Source organism: Numenius arquata, chromosome 11 (assembly GCF_964106895.1).
Source record: "Numenius arquata chromosome 11, bNumArq3.hap1.1, whole genome shotgun sequence".
NCBI classification, from domain to species: Eukaryota; Metazoa; Chordata; class Aves; order Charadriiformes; family Scolopacidae; genus Numenius; species Numenius arquata.
In genome coordinates this window covers 45674817-45694547 of record NC_133586.1, presented here as the reverse complement: position 1 = coordinate 45694547, position 19731 = coordinate 45674817, and the positions used below count along the sequence as shown (strand labels likewise).

Below are 19731 nucleotides of genomic sequence, written 5' to 3'. Positions count from 1 at the left end.
ATGTCACCTGCAGAAGTGCTTCTATTCATTGTCAGTAGCAAAATATTGGGCTCTCTGAAGAATCCACTGTAATTTCAGAAATGTGACAGCAAAAGACGTGGTCAAACACAAATGCCTGCACCTAGAGCTAAGAATGGTCTCCAGCAGGGACAGAGGAGACAGGTTCCTTTGATAAACTAGTTGGTGATCTATAATGGGTGCTCCCCCCATTACAGGGACAGGAACCCTACTCATCTCATAAATTCCCATTGACTCTGTTGGCAAGTGTATAGGGGATCTCCCCTTAACAATGTTCAACAGATTAGAATCCAGTATGGCTTAGCATGATGCAAATTTTCTCTGCAGTAGCAATTTCACTCCCACAATACGTATTCTACATTCAATGTAGTTCTGTCCCAAGTGTTACATATTGCTCAAGTTTCAGGACACTGATAAACATGGCACATGGTCAGACAGAAAATTTGTGCAAGGGCTGCAGCAGGATAAAGCAAGAGGACTCATTAATCACAGTATTGTGCCCCACTCTCTGCTTTTTATCCCCCATAAATGGAATCCTGGAATTAGTGAAATTCATACATCAGCTATTTATCAGTTCTCGTGCCCTGAGGATCTGATCTCCTAAAGCTGAGAAATAAGGGCTTCTGAAATTCTCTAGTATTCCTACAGACTATATTGAGCCAGATTTTCCCCAGTCATCTGCTAAAATGAAAGAATTTGTCAGTAGTAACAAGCAGCAGGATGACACGGAGTTCAGCCACTAAATGGCAAATCAACAGTCTCCCTGCCAGCTATTCCCACTGCATGGGACTCGCATCACTCTGATGCTCTCACAGGAATCAAAGTGAATAACAGAACCTGAAATAAAATTCAAGCAACTTCAAGAAGTGCCAAAAAATCTTATGGATGCCCAACTTTCCTTCTCAATAGTTAACTCTTAAAAATGCCCGCAGCTACTTCATCACCTGTGCATATAACAGCACGTTTTCTTCAGTACTCAGTTTTTCAATTACCTCCCTTCACCTTCCTGAAAAAAAAAAAAAAAACAAACCTATCTCCTCATCTTCCAGTGCTAGTAACGGGAATCTAGTATGCTTCTCCCATAAGCTAGTCCTTTACGTTCAAAAGCACTCAGCATATATCATTTCAGTCACCTTCTCAAAAGGGATAGACGTGACAGGTACGGTCCTTTCTTAAGGAGGATGAATCACGGTGGGCACTTCTGAACAACTCACAGCTGCAGAAGAATACCCAGAGCAAGATAAGACATTTTAGGGAGCCACCCACCCCTGTGGGACTCTGGTGTCTAATGTTTTTCCAGCTTCTGTGCAATGGATGTCTTTAACCCTAGTCAGTTCTTCCAGCAAAGATTCTCTCCAACTAGGGTTATACAGTGGGAATTCCAAAGCAACAGGGTATGTACAGACATATCAGCATTCCCTCCAACAGAGAGATGAAAAGGAGAAAATTCCTGAGGATGTGCATCCTCTACTCCGCTTTCTGAATCCCAGCCTCCCCCTTGCCTTGGAATGAGCTCTACAAAGCAGTATCTGTTATGTACATGAATCTCAGCTCCCTTCCTTTGGGGAGTTTCCCCTCAAAAGCGACAGGCAAATCCCGGGACAGAGACAGTTGCTGGGGAAGGGGAGGTCTCCTTAGGATGACTCGCCAGAAGCAAGAGAGCCTGCAGCTTTCTTCTTAGGGCGGGCTTTCACACTTCTCACTGGAAGCTGAGGAGAAAGAAAAAAAGAGGCATCTTAGGGTGGTTTAACACCTAAATGTCTAACAGAAATACGTAAGAATGCTGACTGAAAACAGGACAAAGCAACTACAACACAATGACCCTATTCACGTCATCCCTTTTTTTCAAAAGGCTGTTTAACCATTCAATTTGTTCGTGGTTAATAAACAAATTACTCTGAGCATATCCACCAAACGGCAACCAGGAGAGGAAGACATTCTAAAACAGGACAAATGTGATAATAAAACTGAAGTCAGCTGTCTCAACAAAAGATTAGACATAGCAATATTTCTAGCTGGTAACATTCACATAACACTTCACGGAGGTAACTTTTCTGCTTCTTGACTGCCATTCCAAATCCTGTTCTCTGAAAGATGCAGAAACATTTTGAACTAGTTTGCACACTTCACCCAGTGTCTTTCATTCTAGATATTGGCAAAAAGAGTGCATTCATGATCCACAACGTGTTCAGCCCTTCCAGGCAACTTTGGAGATCTCAGTCAAAGTCCTCCTACAATTCCTACACCTAAACCAAAGACCCAAGCAGACTGAGCATAAAAACTAATATGCCTGCAAAGGGCTTTATTGGAATTTCTGTATTCACAATCAACATTCATTACTGTCTATTCACAATTTTACTTTAAAAATTCCCCGCTAGGAAGTTTGGAATCAAATTTTGTTCCTCTCGTTTCCTTGCTCCTGCCTAATATGCTAGAGAAGAAAGCAGAGGTGTCAACTCAGAAGTAAGCCTTGGGAACTTAAAAAAGATCCAGGCTGATTTTAAATGCATCTTCAGGCATACATGTCCATCCTCGGAGACTGAGCAGCAGGGTTGGACCAGGTGATCTCCACGGGTCCCCCCCAAGCTCAACTGCTCTGTGATTCTGGTACAAAGAGTACTTAGTCACACACAAAGGTGTCCTTGTACACTGTAAAATCAAGGTTAACAGTAAGACTTAAAATGATGCTTTAAGCAATTACTTTCCTCCAAAATATTTAATATTTAGCCTGAAAAGCTCAACTCTTTATCTAAAATAAAAATAAAAAATAAAGTTAGGAGTCAGAGCTGAATCAAGCAAATGGGACCCCAACTTCACAAAAAGGGAGAAGACTTTTATCATGTATAAACCAAACCACAACAAATGTTTGAGTAAGAGTCAAAACCTGGAAAGCAGCACCTCAAAAAGCATATTCTACAAAACACACAAAGAGCTGAAAAAAAAAGACTGTTAAGCTAAAATGGTTCTTGGACACAACTGCATTTATTTTTGTGTATCGTTTGTTTTAATAATAATAACACAGGCAACTCATGTCCCCTCTGAATGGCTGTAAATATCTTGGATCATCACATGATCATATGGAGGGGATAGCTCAACAACAACTAATTGCCCAAAACTCTGAGGTGGGAGGGAGCAGGGGGGATGGGGAATGGTGTGGAGGGGGAAATTGCATTTTCCCCATTTCTAATATGCAGAAGTCCAGGAGGCCTAAGAGGGTACAGAACCACTGCATTTTAGATGAGGAGAAAGTGACTGTCCCAGGTATAAAGGTCACAGTAGTATTATATATTCAGATCGCAACAGACAGGAGAGAGGATGTAGTCAACAAAACATGTCAAAAAATATCTAACGCCCCACCCTTCAACACATAACCTGAATGAAAGCAAAGCTGGGTCCCGGCTTATGACAGAGGCTTTCAGGCATGATAAAAATATAAAAGCTAGAGACTAGTATAGCAAGTAGACAGCAAGTCCTCTGATGTAGGACTCAATCAGCAAAGACTTAGTCCAACAAAGTTTATATAAACACCTTTTAAATGCACTGAGGCTATGAAGCCAGAGCCTTCCAACAAAGCTCACAAATCAGTGTGGGTGCTAGAAATAATTTACACACCAGCTCACCTCAGTTTTCATCATCTTTTTAGGAGTTTTGAGACTCTGTGTACGTTTAGGAAGTTTGTCTCCTGCATCTTCATCTGATGGGTCTGTTCTAGTTTCCGATGGGGTTCCATTAGACCTCTGTGCCACACTGCTCTCCTCTCCTGAGGAGTAACACGAAGCTAAGGAGTAAGAGAGAAAGTTTTAGCAAACGCTTTTGAAAATCACATCAAGTCTAAAATGGCCCATCCTGAACGACCACATGAAAGGGAGATGTCCACAATCCTTAAGAAGGATAATCCAAAAAGTACAGAGATGTGTTAATATATGGGAAGGGACTAGGCAAGGCAATGCAACTTCTCCCAGATAATTTAGAATTGTGTAGTCCTTCTGAGACCAAACGCATGGAAAGTTCAGGGAACCCCTACTCCCCCTTCCTGGCACACCACAGAAGGCCTCATGCAATGGCCCAGCAGGGGTGTTCTGTACCTGAATCCTCAATGGTTTCAAGAAGACTCCCACCAGAGGGGTGCAGTTGTGGCTCATGGCTTCGCATATGCACAGTATCTTCATCCCGAATCAGAGTGAGATCCTGCATGCTGAAACTTCGCAGCTTCTCAGACAAAACTCCCTGGCCCTAAGAGGACATAATAATTAGGGCCAAGGGCACTTCACCAAGATCATCGCAGACGGGATCAGTCAGAAGAAAAGAAAATGGCTCTATTCCCTACTAGGGTACTCCAGAAAAAAAACAGAGAAGAAAAAAGAAAAGTATGCTCCCAAGACCAACGGGGAAGAGGTTAAAGTAAAATCCATTCCACTCTCCCTCCACTTTTCATAAGCCAAAGGATGGGATTAACGGCAAGGCAAACTGGAGGAAAGGAAAAGTGGATTGGTACCAACAAGCACCAGCATCCCTAACAGACCCATAGCACTAATTGCTGGCACACAAAACTAAACCACTGGGGAATTCCTGAATGTTACAGAAGGTGTTGCATTACCTTTGCAGCTGCGGTAACTGCTGCATTGGCAGCAAGGTTTAACCCTCTCTTGCCAACTCGCATCATGGTTTCATAGCTCTTGTCACGAGCCTGAGTAATGTATTCATCAATTTCCTAGGAAGGCAATGTGGAACATGGCATTTAGTTCCTCGTTACAAACATGACCAAAGTCTCCCCACCATTACCCTTACAAACCCAAAGCTCACCTGGACGCCTTTTTCCAGGCTACCCCCATCAGCTGTCGCTGACCATGTAACTGCAGCTTCTCTGCTGCTTACAGAAAGCTTGCAAACGCAACTTTTACTTAAAGTATGCTATCTCCAAATTGTGACAACTGAAACAAAGTAGTTGCTTACGCTGACAATGTGAAAATAACAGCATGGCCACAGAACATGCTGCTCCTATCATGAGTCAAAGAGATTAACTACTGACAGTCACTGCAAGGGCTCATGACACTGGGTTAGCCAAACATGCTCTCTAAGCACTAGGCAAACTACGGGCTACATTACAATTGTCAGTGAGCTGCAGCATGACATTGTTGTCAGAGACAGGATCGTTCTACATCCACGAATGCCAGCACAAGCATGATTCACGCATTTCAGTTTTTATTGTGGCATAAACGTATCAGAAGCCACTCAGCTCCTAGAAAGGTCAGTATCTTCTAACAACAAGTAAGTACCTTCTCCTTATTGGAGAGCGTTGGGTGCACAAACTTCCTGTAGAGGACACTGGAGCCCTTGGTGTAAGGGGAGAGCAGCCAAATCACAAATGCAATTTTCAGCTCGAAATAAAAGGGAAACCTGAGAGAAAGAGGGAAGGAAAAAAAAAAACAGAGGGGGAGAGAGAGAATGATGGAGAACTGGAATCAAGATCTGCACAGAGACAGATGGAGATAACTGGTAGAGAGCAGCATAGGCAGAAAGAGCAAAGGCAAGACAACGGCTCAGAAACAAAAGAATCGATATATCAGGTCAGAACAGCAGAACCCTCTTTGGAATCCTAGGACATACCTTCTTTGAGTCTCATTTAGTCTTTCATCCATAGCCATGAAAACTCCATAAACAGGGCATCTCTCAGCCCTGCAAACACACCAAATTACAATCTGATAGCTACTCTCATCATTCTGAAGTTTTTTTCAGACAGTATCCACTGGATGTTAATATTACATTAGTTTCCTTCTCATTATCCAAAGTTTTCAACTACGTATCTCAATAAATCTCAAGTTCCTGCTAAGGCTGATGGCTCAGTTTCTGAAACTTCCAGTAGGTACTCCTCCGGTGAGGCACAAAAGGAGGGTCAGTGTAAATGAAAAAGAGGACACAGCATGTAAGCTTTCATCGCTAACCCTCTACCCAATAAAGTCTCTGGGAAGACACAGCAGCCAAGACCAAAACAAGTGAATGCAAACTTTCTACCATCTCTATTAGTAGTAAGAGATTTCTGTTTTCAGCAGTCCATTGTAGGTACACAGACTTACTTACCAGTACTTTTTAGATCTTTATCTGCTTTTCAAAGTTTATGCAAAGCTGCCGAGCACTTCTGTAAGGCACATGTAGCCATTTCATGTTTCTTTAAAACATGCAACTCTTGACTGGTATTCTTTCAGAGGTGTATGCAAAGCTCAAACACTATGAAGAAACTGAAGACAGCCTGTCCCAAAGGTTCAGTTGAAGACATGTAATGATGACTTGTCATTTTTGGAGGCCTCCATATTGCCAAGCATGACACACAGCACTGAAAGGATTAAGAAGCTGCTTCCTGGACAGGTCCCTTCCTTCTACCATCTTTTTTTTTTTTTGAACCATTTCTCAAACTTTTATAACTTTTATCAGTTCACATTACAGCTTCTCAAAAATATTTCATGTTATGAATGAATGAAGATCCCCTTGCAGATACCTAACTGTTCGTAAGTATAGGAGACGAAACAGCTAAGACAACAGCTACTACTCACAATACCTACAAATCTGCAGACTCTTCACAGGGACTGAAAACTCCTAAAGCAGAGACAGTTTATTCTTGGCATCCTAACACTAATTCTCTGTTACTTAATAAAAAAAAAACCAACCAAAAAAACCCCCAAACCATGCCACCAAGGAACTCACCAAGAAAGAACAATGTCTGTGAGTGTTTCTGCAGTGGTGAAAAAGGCAAACACAATCCAGTACATCATCCACTTCACCTGCAAAAGAGCAGTTGCTCAATCAACATCCATCAGAACTCAGAAAAAGTGAAATTTCTTCTCAGTAAAAATGACTCATCATCTCCACCCATGAAGATGAATTCAACAAGAAGGCATATATAATCAGTAATGGAGAGGGTCACATACCAAATGGTACATTATAGTTTGGGAAAACATGTAGGATTAATGTGCTCTAAACAGATAAATGCATACAGATACAGTGATGAACGCTTGCCCTGTAGCAATATCATGATGCAGCAGTGTTAAAGTCCCAAATAAGCTATGTAAAATGAGTAAGCAGTTCGCTTTAAGAAGTTATAGTCTTTTGTATATTATTATTATTATCATAATAAATATATATGCACCCACATGCAAAAGTTTAGTCTCAACCGTAGCCCTCTATTTTCTTGATATAACTTTTTTCTTGGGAAGAAAAAAACCCCAAATCAGATGATACAGTATTTTCATCCAACTCATTAATAAGCATTCTTTGCCTTAATCATTACTCCCAGAAATTACATGAGCGTTTCTCTTTTCTTTTTAAATAAAGGCTCAGTAAGAGGTAAGAAAGCAGAGAACATGTCACATCAACCTTATCTTCTTGTTTAAGGTCCTGAGTATAGTTTACAAAGTGTACTTTATGCTATTATCATGGAACGGTTTGGGTTGGAAGGGACCTTAAAGCCCACCCGGTGCCACCCCCTGCCCTGGGCAGGGACACCTCCCACCAGACCAGGTTGCTCCAAGCCCCCTCCAACCTGGCCTTGAACCCCTCCAGGGATGGGGCAGCCACAGCTTCTCTGGGCAACGTGAACCAGGGTCTCACCACCCTCAGAGTGAAAAATTTCTTCCTGATACCTAATCTAGATCTCCCCTCTTCCAGTTTGAAGCCATTACCCCGCATCCTATCACTACATGCCCTTATAAAAAGTCCCTCCCCAGCTTTCTTGTAGGCCCCCTTTAAGGACTGGAAGGCCTTCTGTGACCTGGGCAGCATGGCTGGAACACTTGTCAGTGAAGACTGAGGCAAAAAAGTCGAGTACCTCAGCCTTCTCCATGCCCTGGGTGACCAGGTCTTCTGTTTCCTTCCTGAGTGGGCCCACATTTTCCATAGTCTTCCTTCTATCACTGACATACCTGTAGAAGCTTTTCTTGTTGCCCTTGACATCCCTGGCCAGATTTAACTCTATCTGGGCTTTAGCTTTCCTAACCTGATCCCTAGCTGCTTGGACAATTTTTCTATATTCCTATCAGGCTACTTGTCTTTGCTGACACTCTCTGTAAGCGTTCTTCTCCTGTTTGAGATTGTTTAGGAGCTCCTTGTTCATCCATGGAGGCCTCCTGGTATTTTGGCCCGATGTCCTCTTTGTCAGGATGCATTGGCTCCTGAGCTTGCAGGAGGTTACCCTCGAATACTAACCAGCTTTCCTGCTGGCACATCCGTATGCCTATCGTCTGTCTCCCTACTTCCTCACATCGTTCTCTGCAGCAGTATTACTTCCAAAGCAAACATAAAATTTCCCCCCTAACACACACACACACACACACTCTCTCTCTCACCTACAGGCTCATTATTCTTAAAGAGCAATCAGCTGAATGAAAAAAACTGCTACCCAAAAATTTCCAATAGCAGAAGAGTCATAGAATTGTTTCGGTTTGAAAAGGCCTTTAAGAAAGGAAATTGCCAGTTTTCTATGCTGTTAAGAAGTAAAAATAAATGTATGTAGCAGATAAATAGAAAGAAGAGGTCATCTTTGCTAAAAACAACTCAACACTCTTAGTGTCATCTAGAATGGGAAAGGAGAACTAAACTGAATCAAGGAAATTCCACGTATTAAATCCACACATTAATCCATATATTAAAATTACATGGACAGTTTAGTGACAGTCTTTGCTACAGCAAATGAAGTTATAAAAACAGATGTTTCCCCAAACTTGCCTGTGTTGGAAAATTTGGTGATCTGTTCACGGAAGACCCTCCAAAACTTTCTAAAAAAACCCCATCAAAATTATGCTGCCTCCAACTCTAACACAGTGGATGATTTTGAAGATAGTGGTTAGTAGCCCAAATTACTTTCACTTTATTATGAAACTTTTTCTCAACAGGAAGTAGTAAAACTTGTATTTTATGGCACTCCTGCTTTTTTTTCCCTTGTATCATCAGTTGGGACAGGACTAGGACCCAGTGTCATTCACTTCACTTCTAAAGGAACTCTACAAAACGAGTGGTTAACTCTTCCATGTAGCAACATAGACCAGCTCTTGTATGAAAAAGTGTGCAAATAATGACAAATCAAAGGTGGCAAACAGGGATCCCAATGGGCAAGAGATTTCAGAGAAGCTACATACCAGTAAGTCTTACTTCAGTATTAGGAAAATGAAGGCAATAATAATAAAAGCAATTAGCAGACACATAGATATTTATAACATAATGAGGAATATGGGTTTGGTTTTTTTTCAGAAAAATACTCTCTCACAAACGTAGCAGAGCTCTTAGAAGGTTTCCATAAGCTCTTGCTATCGCACTTCCCTCACAGGCAGGGTGTATGGAGTTTCTACAAAGTTTCCAACAGGCCTAAATAAACACTCAAAGAAACTAAATTGTCAAGGATAAAAAGGAAGGGACTCTCCAGGATTAACAATTGGTTAAAAGAGAGGAAACAAAGGATAAAAATAAATGGCCATTTTGCACAACAAGGAAAGTTACCAGTGGAATCCCACAGGAATCAGTGTTGAGATCTGTGCTGCTCATCTTCATGAAAGATCTGGAAAAGGTTGCGAATAATAAGATGACAAAACGTGAAGAAGATACTTTTCTATCCAGGTGATTAGGTATGAGTTGATTAAAGAATTCAGAAAGGATTCTATACTGATTGATCTCCAGCTGGTATTTTGTTGCTAAATGTCATTAAGTGTAAAGTAATGAACTTACAGCATCTGCTCTTTCGTAGTGAAAACTTGTGACTAGATAAATTAGCTCATGCCACTCAGGAGCGGTAGACAGCCTGATGCAACCATAAGCTCGGTGCTCATTACACTTTTTCGTTCTGCTAACAGAATGCTCGGAGTATTAGAAGGAAGAATAGAAAACGTTGCTTTGTTAACTGTCTAAATAAACTGCGTATTCACATCTTCGATTCTGGACACAGCTCTCTTGCCCTCTGTCTCCTCCTGCCACCCTTTAGCCTACGTTCTACAGCCAAAAGACAAAAAGAAAATAGAGCTCTTAAATAAACTAGTCTAGGTCTAGAAGTTCCTGTAGTGCAGACAACCAGAAACTAGAGGAACAGAAAGCAGAGGGGAAGAATGACTATTTTTTTTTTCTTATGATGTTTGTAACCCCCAGAGTACAAACACCTTCAAAAACAGAGGGCCAAACCAGGCTATGTATTTTTTAAAGTCAATTAAAAAGGAGTCAGGTCTTTGCTGCTCAAGCTGATGACCACCAGCTTCAGCTAGCTACATATATGTAGTCTCCCCAGCCTGCACCGAGAACCTAAATAAATTTAGAAAATGCGAAAGCATAACTGGAATGTAGATATGACCAACGCTGAAGATGACACGTAAAAAGAAATTACTTTTAAAACAGTCTGAGCTACTAGAAGCAGTTTGTCACAGCTGCTCAAGGACTTACCATAAATTTATATGGTGGGGGAGAAGAATAAGTTTGCACTGTTGTCTGGTGCCAGTGACAGACTGCTTGCGGCAGCTTGATCTGCGTCAAGTCAATCTTCAATACACCAGACTCTCTAGCACAGATACACCCGTAAGATCTTTCTCCCCCACCAATGTTGGTTCTTAAGCACTATGAGCAAGTGGTAGCACACAGACACAGCGTGCAGTTTGAAAGTGTGCAGCAAGGTTCCCACTGACTTTTCACATGAAGAACAGTACGAACAGATACTGGCTCCCTTTCCCATGTTTAACAAAATTGTTTTTTCTCACTTATGTTGAGAAGGAAGAAGTCCCCCAAAGATAAGTGAATTAGACAGACAGCAGTCCAACATCTAAACGCTTATTTCTGATGTAGTCCTCTCAAGGAGAAATAACCTACATATATTATCAGTTTTAGCAATTCAAATACATTTTCTTGAACCAAGTCCAGCATTTCTATTAAAATCAAAAACAAGAGAAAATTTTCTGCTGCAGCAACCCAGAACTATCTATTTCAAGACAACTATATCAATGAAGCATTACACAAAACCCAAAAATTAATTCCATACTTTTCCACATCAGCCCTAGTGGGGCTTACAACCAGGTGATTGGTTGACATTATTGTTAAGACGACTTTATGATACTCAAGTACTGTATCTCATTTCTTTCTCACCATCAGATTAAGGAAGTCTTACAGCAATTTAGGTAACATCTACCAAAAGAAAATCAGATCAATACAATGTTTACATTCTGCAAGGAAACACAGCATTTATGCACCTCAACCACTAACCTACCCACAGATAGCAAGCAGGCTTTTACTGTAAAGAATGCCTACAAATTCAAAGGCTCCATATTTACTGAGTCTTTGAGCTCCAGAACAAGCATACTATAGACTGTTTTAAAAAAAATGAGGTTGTTTTTTTTTTCCCCCCTCAAGTTCTCAACAAAACAATCACAGAATACCAGGTTGGAAGGGACCTCAAGGATCATCTGGTCCAACCTTTCTTGTCAAAAGCCTGGTCTGGATGAGATGGCCCAGCGCCCTGTCCAGCTGGATCTTAGAAGTGTCCAATGATGGGGAATCCACTGCTTCCCTGGGGAGATTATTCCGAGAGCTGATTGTCCTCATTGTGAAAAATTTTCCTCTTGTGTCCATTCAGAGTCTCCCCAGGAGTAACTTGTACCCATTACCCCTTGGCTTTTCCATGCGACACCTTGTAAAGAGGGAGTCTCCGTCTTCTTTGTACCCACCCTTTACGTACTGGAACATGGTGGTAAAGTCTCCGCTGAGCCTTCTTTTCTCAAGGCCAAACCAACCCATACGGTTAGCCTTTCCTCACGTGGCAGGCTTCCCCCTCCTTGGATCATATTTATGGCCCTTCTCTGGACCCTCTCCAGCCCGATCACATCTTTTTTTTGTGCAGCGGGGACCAAAACTGAACACCGTATTCCAGGCGAGGCCTGACAAGCGCCGAGCAGAGTGGGATAATGACTCTTTATCTCTGCTGGTGATGCCCTGGTTGATGTAGCCCAGCACCCTGTCGGCTTTCATGGCCGAGCAGCACAATGTTCGCTCATATTGAGCTGTTTGTCCACCAGGACCCCCAGGTCCCTTCCCACAAAGCTTCAATTTAAAACTCAGAAATCTGAGTCTGTCTTAAAGTTAACACAGATTCTGTAACTGGAACACAATCATTCCATGACAGAGAGCCACGCATTTCATGCAACAAATGAAAGTCACAGGCAACTGGAAGGAAAGAGGAGAGGAAGGCCAGAGAAGACAACAGTAACACGATACTACTTTGAATCTAACTTCAAGGATAACTATGAAGTCACAGGATCATCAGATTACTCAGATAGTTTCTTTCATGCTTTCTTTTCAGTTTCTAATGTTATTACTAATAAAGTTCAAAGTTTAGTAAGGCTCATCGTATTTCTGACCGTAACTCTAATACTCACTCAAAACACTGTATTAGTTATCGCTGCCTCCTGAACATTCACATTTTGACTTCTCCACTGAGACCGGTATTTACAAAAAAAAGAAATCACCCCAAAACAAAACCCAGAACACCTATGCCAGATGTTGAGGTTTGTAAAGCTGCCCACTATGAGTGAGACTCTCACCTCAGCTGGCATCTCCTTCAAAACCCAGCGGGCTGAATTTCAGGCCAACACACAGAAAGGTCTAGGCAACTCTAGAGGGCTGAAGCATCATGACACAAAAAAGGACTATATCCTGCAATATTTATTGTTGATGTGTCATTTTGTAAGGAGCAAACAAAGCCAGCTGGACGAAGAGTCTCCGACTGCACCACAAAGCGATAGTGACAAATTATACCCTATATTCACCCATGTTACCTCTCTTCTCCATCAGGTTATTCCTTGCTCTAGATAATGGAAATTCATCCCACCCATAAGCCAAATAGCTTGTCTCCACTGATCAACTCAGAACACCCCTTCTGTAAGAAGATGACACATCACTAAGAAACATTTAGTATTTTAAATACGGTAACTGTAACAATGGTATAGACAGAGAAGGGGAAACGATTCCAGAAAGGAAGGAGGGTGAAATCCTGACCAACAGAAAACACTGATTGCAAGTCACGTTGACAGGAAGACACAAACCAAGCAAAATCATTCAGCGTTTTGGAAAGAAAACAAAAGTATCACTGAAAAAGCAGTAAAAAGACCCAGAGTAAGGATAACGTTAGAGGAAAGGACTTGTCCCGGACTTTCAGATGCACTGAAAGATGCAGCGAAGGATGCATCCAAGACACACTGCAGTGTTTTACCCTGCTGTCCCTTCCTCCCTCAGCATCTCTGGAGAAGAACCATCCCACGTTCGCGGCTTGAAGCCCCCCCCTCGGGTGAGCGCCCGCCCTCTCCGGCACCCCCGAGCCCCCCCGGAGACCCTCGCCCGGCCTCGGACCGGGCCGCCACGGCCAACCCCGACTCACGTATTCCTTCACGTTTTTCGTCTTCACGGCCTTGTAGGAGGAGTACGCGGGGTAGAGGGTGCCGAAGATCAGCCTGCGGGAAGGACAGACCCCTCAGCGCCGTCCCCGCGGGACGCCGGTCCCCCGGGGCCGCCCTGGGCGGGGCTGGGACCCCCCGCGGGCCGCGGCGGCCTGCGCCGACCCGCCGGGACGCGGCCGCGGCCGCTCGCGAGGCCGCCCCCGCCCCGCAGCACCCCCCGCCCCCCCCCCCCCCCGGGTTGCGGGGTCCCGCTGCGGGCGGCGGCCGCGTCTCCGGGGGCGCCCCGCGCACCCCCCCCGCACTCACACCACCAGGCGGGAGATGATCCAGGAGACCATGGCGGCGCCGGGCGGCGGCTCCCGGGGCTGCCGGCGGCTCGTCCAGGGCGGGTCCCTGCAGCAGGCGCAGCCCCGCCCGGGCGCCGGGAGGGAGGAGCCGCCGCGGCGGAGCGGGGGGGGGGGGGGGAAGGCGCGCCCCGCCTCGCGCAGCCCCCGCCGGGTCCCGGGGGAACGGTGGGAGCCGGGGACAGCGGGACCTGCCGGGAAGATGGCAGAGGAGCAACCTGCGCCATGGCGGGAGAGACTGGGAGGAGGGAAAGGGCTGCCCGGCGGGCGGCAGAGCGCGGCAGGAGCCACCGACCCCGGAGAGGCCAAGGCAACAGCGATGGAACGCTGCAAACAAACAGATTCCGTTCAGAAGCGTTTCCAAGTCCCTCGAGCCCCAGTTCCACCCCAAACCGGACGCAGAGCGGAGGCGCTGACACAGCGCGGGGTTTCACAGCAGAGGGATGAGGCTGCTGCTGTAGTTTCCAGGATAATCCAGTTGTTGCCCAGTGCTCTTATGCTTAGAAACTTCATCTGAGAGGCCAAGGAACGATCAGCTCCGCGGGCAGGGCTGGGGGGGGAAGGCGAGCGCTGGAGGCTGCAGGTGCCGGCTGGGCCGGCAGCGCTGCTCGCAGAGTCCTCCCCAGCCGACGCCGGAGGCGATCAGTGGCCCCTTTGGCCTCCCCCGTTGGTCAGGAGTTGATCGGGGCCCGTACACAGATCTCTGAGCCCCAGCAAGATGATCGTTACATAAACCGTTTTTAATTTGCTACAACTATTGTGGTTCTTCAGCTAACCAAAAAAAAAAAACCCACGCTGGAGGAAGGCACTGTAGCGGTCTCATTACTTGCCAGATAGCCTTTATGAAAAGGAAAGAGGCCAAAGAAAGAATCAGCGCAAAAACAAAGAGCTGCTTAGGGAAGAATTTCCTCATGAATGCATGAACTGTAGTATAATGAGCAATGATGAAAAATACAGAACATTAGCAACTTTCCGTTACATGTAAGAGTTGAAAACACAGATGTCTCTACAGACAGCGACAAAGAACATTTTGTCGTAGTCTGCTTTTGGATATGAATGGCTGCAAAATGATTGCATAAGGGACTGCACAATTTACACCATCAATGGCATAACTGACCTACAAATAGGAAAAAAGGAATCTGCTCTCACACATCCGGGTAACGCCAACACACTCAACCTTCACCAAAAGAATTCTATTTCTAACTGCACCAGTTTCCTATCGGAGACCCACATGGCAACAGCTCTGGTACTTGAACTGTCTTCATACTCAGGTGAGTGAAAGGTGTAAATAGAAGAGAAAAAATTCAGAGACCTGGCGAGTACAATGTATGAAGAGTGTGGAAGCGCTAAATGGGTGAGTGCACCTAAATAAAACGTGCCTTAGTGTTTTAAGCTGTTTAATGTGCCGAGGAGCAGTATGAAGATTTACAGTGCATTAGAAATAAAGGGTATAAGAAAAAAACTAATATGAACGTCAAGATCAGTTGAGCGGGTGGTTCTTGTGAACGGCTTAAGTGGCAGCTCATTGTTAAGTGCCACGTTGAGCTTTAGAGCAACTCCGGGAAAGGTATTTTAAGCTAGCAATTTACAACTAGCAGTAAGTAGCTCAATTTCTTTCCACATCATAAAGAGGAATGAGAAATTAATTCATTAACTTACCTTCCCACAAGGAGAAACTACCAGTACTGGAGGGCTATTTTTGGAAGAAAAGCCAGCTGCAGGTCAAATTAAAAGAGAATGATTTATTGGTAGCATTCTTTTTATTAAGGTATTAATAATTTGTATAGTGCTGTGTAATTAAGATTCTAAGACCTACCCAGGAAAGCAATTCAATTGTTTTCAAATTAAGGCTGTATATTTTTCTAACAGATAGGCTACTACTGAAATAACTCATGACAAATTTGTGTTCCACAAATGGTTATAACTAGGTGACCAAATATCTATCAATCTATTATGTCCTAAAAAATAAGGCATGGGAACCAAACTAACTGTTCCTTGAGTAGAGCAACTTAAGCAAAGCTACACTTAGAACAATGCCAGGTCAGATCCAGAGATCCTGCTGAAGCTGAGGTTCAGGCAGAAGCTGCTGTAATGAAAAGGAACGGCAATTAGTCAGGGCTCAGGAAGAAAGGTGAAGTGGAAGAATGCAATGGGAACCCTCTCTCTGAAGCTTAACGGTGCAGATTGTCATGGAAGAGTATCAAAAGCGGAAATGCTTAAGGCAAGCACAGAAAAAGTGCGAGCCGACAGTATAAACTGACAATGTGGGAGGTAAGGCCCTAGAATTGGAAATTATTCTGAGAATATTTCCCTTCTTTACCTGTTTTGCTTTGTGATTGAAAGCTGTTTAGTTAGAAGAGACCTTCCTAGGGGAAGGAGCTGTATTTTGTTATATCTAGCTCTTGAAACTCACTTTTCCATTTTTCATATCAGCCTATATAAAGGCAGAGAGAGAAAAATAAAAGCTCTAGTAAGGCACGGGGATGAAGGAGGTAAGAGAGAAAAGTGAATTCTGCCTGGTGGGAGCATGCAGCTCTTTTTCAAAGGTTGAGAACAGGGATCTTAAAGACACTGATAATTAAGAGGAAAGGAAGCTGTGGGCTGATGTCACATTCTGAGATGCATTGGGAGAGAGCGACCACAAGCATCTGGGGTAGAGGGGGAAAGTATGGGAAAACACTGAAGTCGACAATCGGAAGATGAGATTACTTACCGGTAGCCGGAGCCTGAGAGATGTACTGTCCACAGGCACGTCACTCACTCACTGTGTCGTGTCACCCTCCGTTTCCACCAAAGCCACACTTACAAGATACGCTTGATGCACCAGTAACAGGCATGTGTCATAGCTCAGCCAAAACCCTGGACCTGCAGAAGCTCAGAGTGCTATCAAAGGGTTGTCCGAAGAAGGGAAAGAGAGGGAACTCATATGTACATAGGAGCAATAATTTTAAGGAATATCCATGCCTGGTAACTTCTTTCAACTTATTCGTATTGCAGGTAAATTCAAGTTACTGCTTGACATCTAACTCCTCTGCTCCAGTTCACACCCTTGGGTGCTACAAGCGGCTGCCTCGGAATCTTTCAGAGGAACAACAAATGGATCACAATCTTTGACGTATTAAGTACTTAGTTTTCCACATATATATGTTGCCTAGTTCAGTTGCCTCAGAGTACAGTTTATAAACAGAGAAAAGATTTAAGTGTTGTAAAATTAACCCTTGCAGACTGTTACATTTTAAAGCAGTATCAAAAAAAGGAAGGAGTAGTTGGATTCAAAAGAAGTTAAACCTTCAGAGCATAAACATTATTTCTTCCTCTTCATCTGAGACTGAGAGAAAAATATGGATGTGTCCTGTGTAACGTTTGAAGGCTTCTGTGAAACTGCTGAGTGTGCCCTCGCATGGCTGAGCACTCACCAAACTCTGGTATTGTGAACGAAATCCAAATTCACTCGGGCAGGCCAGGTCAACAGTCATATAATCCTGAATTCCTGCTTCCATTTGTCTGTAGTTCCACAGGACATTGGCTAAACAACAGGCAGAGCTTAAAGCCAATATTCAAAAGCGGTGCCCACCCATCCACTGTCTTGTGCAGCTCCATTCAGTCCTGGCAAGACAGCATTCAGTAGAACAAATGTCACAACTGCAGCGAACTGAATTTTAAGACATGCAATGGAAGTTTTTATTTTCCCTCAAAAATTTCTGATTTACAATGTCTTCTTTGATCGGCTTATGTTCCAGGTAACGTATCAGCTGCCCCTTAAATGTTTGTCACTAGAAAACACTTAAAAGAACTACTGATTGTACATCTTAAAAATATTTTATCCTCACTTTAGCTGGCTACTTTTGCTTTAAGCTCCACACAAAGTATGACAGAACCAGTGGTGTGTACGGAGGGCGAGTGTGGATCCTGCTCACAAACCCTGTTAAGAGGATCCCAAGGCACGCCTGTGCGAGCACCTTCACCGGACACCTGTAAACATGCGTGTGACGGGCCCCGAAGGGCTGCCACTGCTCAGGAAAGACACTGCAGTCATCCCTACTAGATTAGTAAGGGGATTAGCAATTAGCAAGAAATGCAGCAATAGGAATGTTTCAGAAATGAGTAGTTATTTCACCACAGAAATGCATGAACAAACTTTAAAAACCTGCACGTAGCTTGAATCAAAAATCCCTCAAAAATGGGGTCGCTGAACAAAAAGGAGGCTCAAGAAAGTCACCAAGAACAATCCGAGGCACTGAGCACGTTCTGTGCAAAAACTCCGCTGTCCAAAACTGTTCATCTTGGATGACAAATGCCTCAGGGGAGTGAAATGGCACATAAAAGAACTACAAAGTTATGAAAATCATAGGGTGTGATTTAGGGTCATAGGGGTGAACAGAGGACAAACTTCTTAGAAAAGAAGGCTCTGGAGCCCAGTTAAATTACTAAGCTAAGAAAGGTACGTACTTTCAAACAAAGCAGAATTAAATCTCACAACTCTGTCAAAGGATGTAGTAGAAACTGCAAATACAGTTGCTGCCAGCAGGAACAGGATAGACTTGCAACGAGCTTTACATTCTTAGGTACAAGTACCATAAAGTATCCCTGGGCCGGTAAGGCTAGAGCAGAGAGAAGTTCAGTACGTTTGAAAGAAAACAAACCCCTGCAGTTGTCTGGGTTTTAGATATGTATACATATATAAAGTGTACTATATATCTAATGTATTATATATGCATCCATAAATATGTTATATATGGTCTATAATACATATTTATATATCTGATTAGTATTAATAACTTATGTGTTTGCAGATACACAATACATGAAAATTCTACTTCAGAAATTCTGAAATTGCTGTACAGCAACAGCTAAGTTTTAACCAGTTGAACAGAATCCTAAGAGCTGGCAATTACAGCTCTTAATCAACTGAAGACCTTCTCTTGATGGAAAACAAGCAAGAATTGGCAAGTGGATTCTGAATCTACACAAATGCAAATTTGTGCCCCATAGAAAAAAAATTACCTACTTGGAAAAACTTGCCAAAAGCAGTGGTAGTCTCCGTCTCCCGATGCATACAATCCAAATAAAGGATAAAATTTTCAAATGTAAGTTACTAGGACTGATTTACCAGATCAATTTACAAATTATTCCAGTCCTCATCTGGTCTAAAAGCTGGATTGCTATCTATTTCTTAATTTTAATCTGTAATTTTTATGCAAATCATTCCTCTGATTTTGGCTGAATATTGCTTTATGTTGATTGTACTCTATGAGTAATAAAAGAGGAAAATTCAAGAGACAGAAACAGTGTTTGACAGACTCAAACCAAAGAAAGGTTCAGCGTGAGATACAGAACTCTTGTGTAGATCACTGCACTGGAAATGACTGAAGCTATTGCACTACACACAGACAAGTTTTTGTCTTTTTGATCTTTACTTCTAAATTGCTCACGCACACAATGAGGGAAACATCTCAGCTATAATTAACCATTCAGAATGGGCTGTATGCACAGAGTGCAACACAAGCGCACAAGAAATTCTGCGCAACAGGAATGTGGTGAAGTTGAATGGTTCATGGGTCTGGGATAATCCCTTCCATCCGTAGTGGGCTGTGAATATGGCTGAATCCATATTCACAGGGCAGCGTGGCACATGTCAGTGAACAGAACCGTGGCCACCACCGCCCCGGGGTCAGAAACCAGGGAGCCTTCACCACCCCATCGTACCTCCCATGAAGAGGGCAGCTCCGAACCCAGCCTGACGGGAGGACAGTGAGGTGCTGGGGCACAGCAGAAGAGATGTTATGACAAGACAGATCCTCTACCCAAACTACTGCTGAGAACCAAGACTCTGCAGGTGGCTGGGTGCTCCCAGCACGTACTGGGGACACCAGGCATAAACCACCCAAACCTTTTGGTTTGGGCAGACACAGGGCAAGAAATTCGCAGGCAGCCCACACTACTCAGAAACGGAGACAAACTCA

At 43.5% G+C, this 19731-nt stretch overlaps 1 protein-coding gene across 2 annotated transcripts; it reads right to left on the bottom strand.

Annotated features, from left to right (window-relative positions):
* Nucleotides 1–1652: 1652 nt before the first annotated feature.
* Nucleotides 1653–13818, bottom strand: REEP2 (receptor accessory protein 2). Of its 2 annotated transcripts, none has more exons than XM_074155718.1 (8): nucleotides 13731–13818; nucleotides 13406–13478; nucleotides 6718–6794; nucleotides 5295–5415; nucleotides 4616–4729; nucleotides 4104–4251; nucleotides 3639–3778; nucleotides 1653–1727 (listed from the first exon to the last, which is right to left on the bottom strand). In XM_074155718.1, the coding sequence occupies exons 1-8, from the start codon at nucleotides 13760–13762 to the stop codon at nucleotides 1653–1655; spliced, it is 780 nt and encodes a 259-aa protein (XP_074011819.1). In that variant the 5' UTR covers nucleotides 13763–13818. The 2 variants fall into 2 exon arrangements, with proteins under 2 accessions (XP_074011819.1, XP_074011820.1); XM_074155719.1 differs by having other exon boundaries at nucleotides 4104–4245.
* Between the last annotated feature and the right edge of the window lie 5913 nt (nucleotides 13819–19731).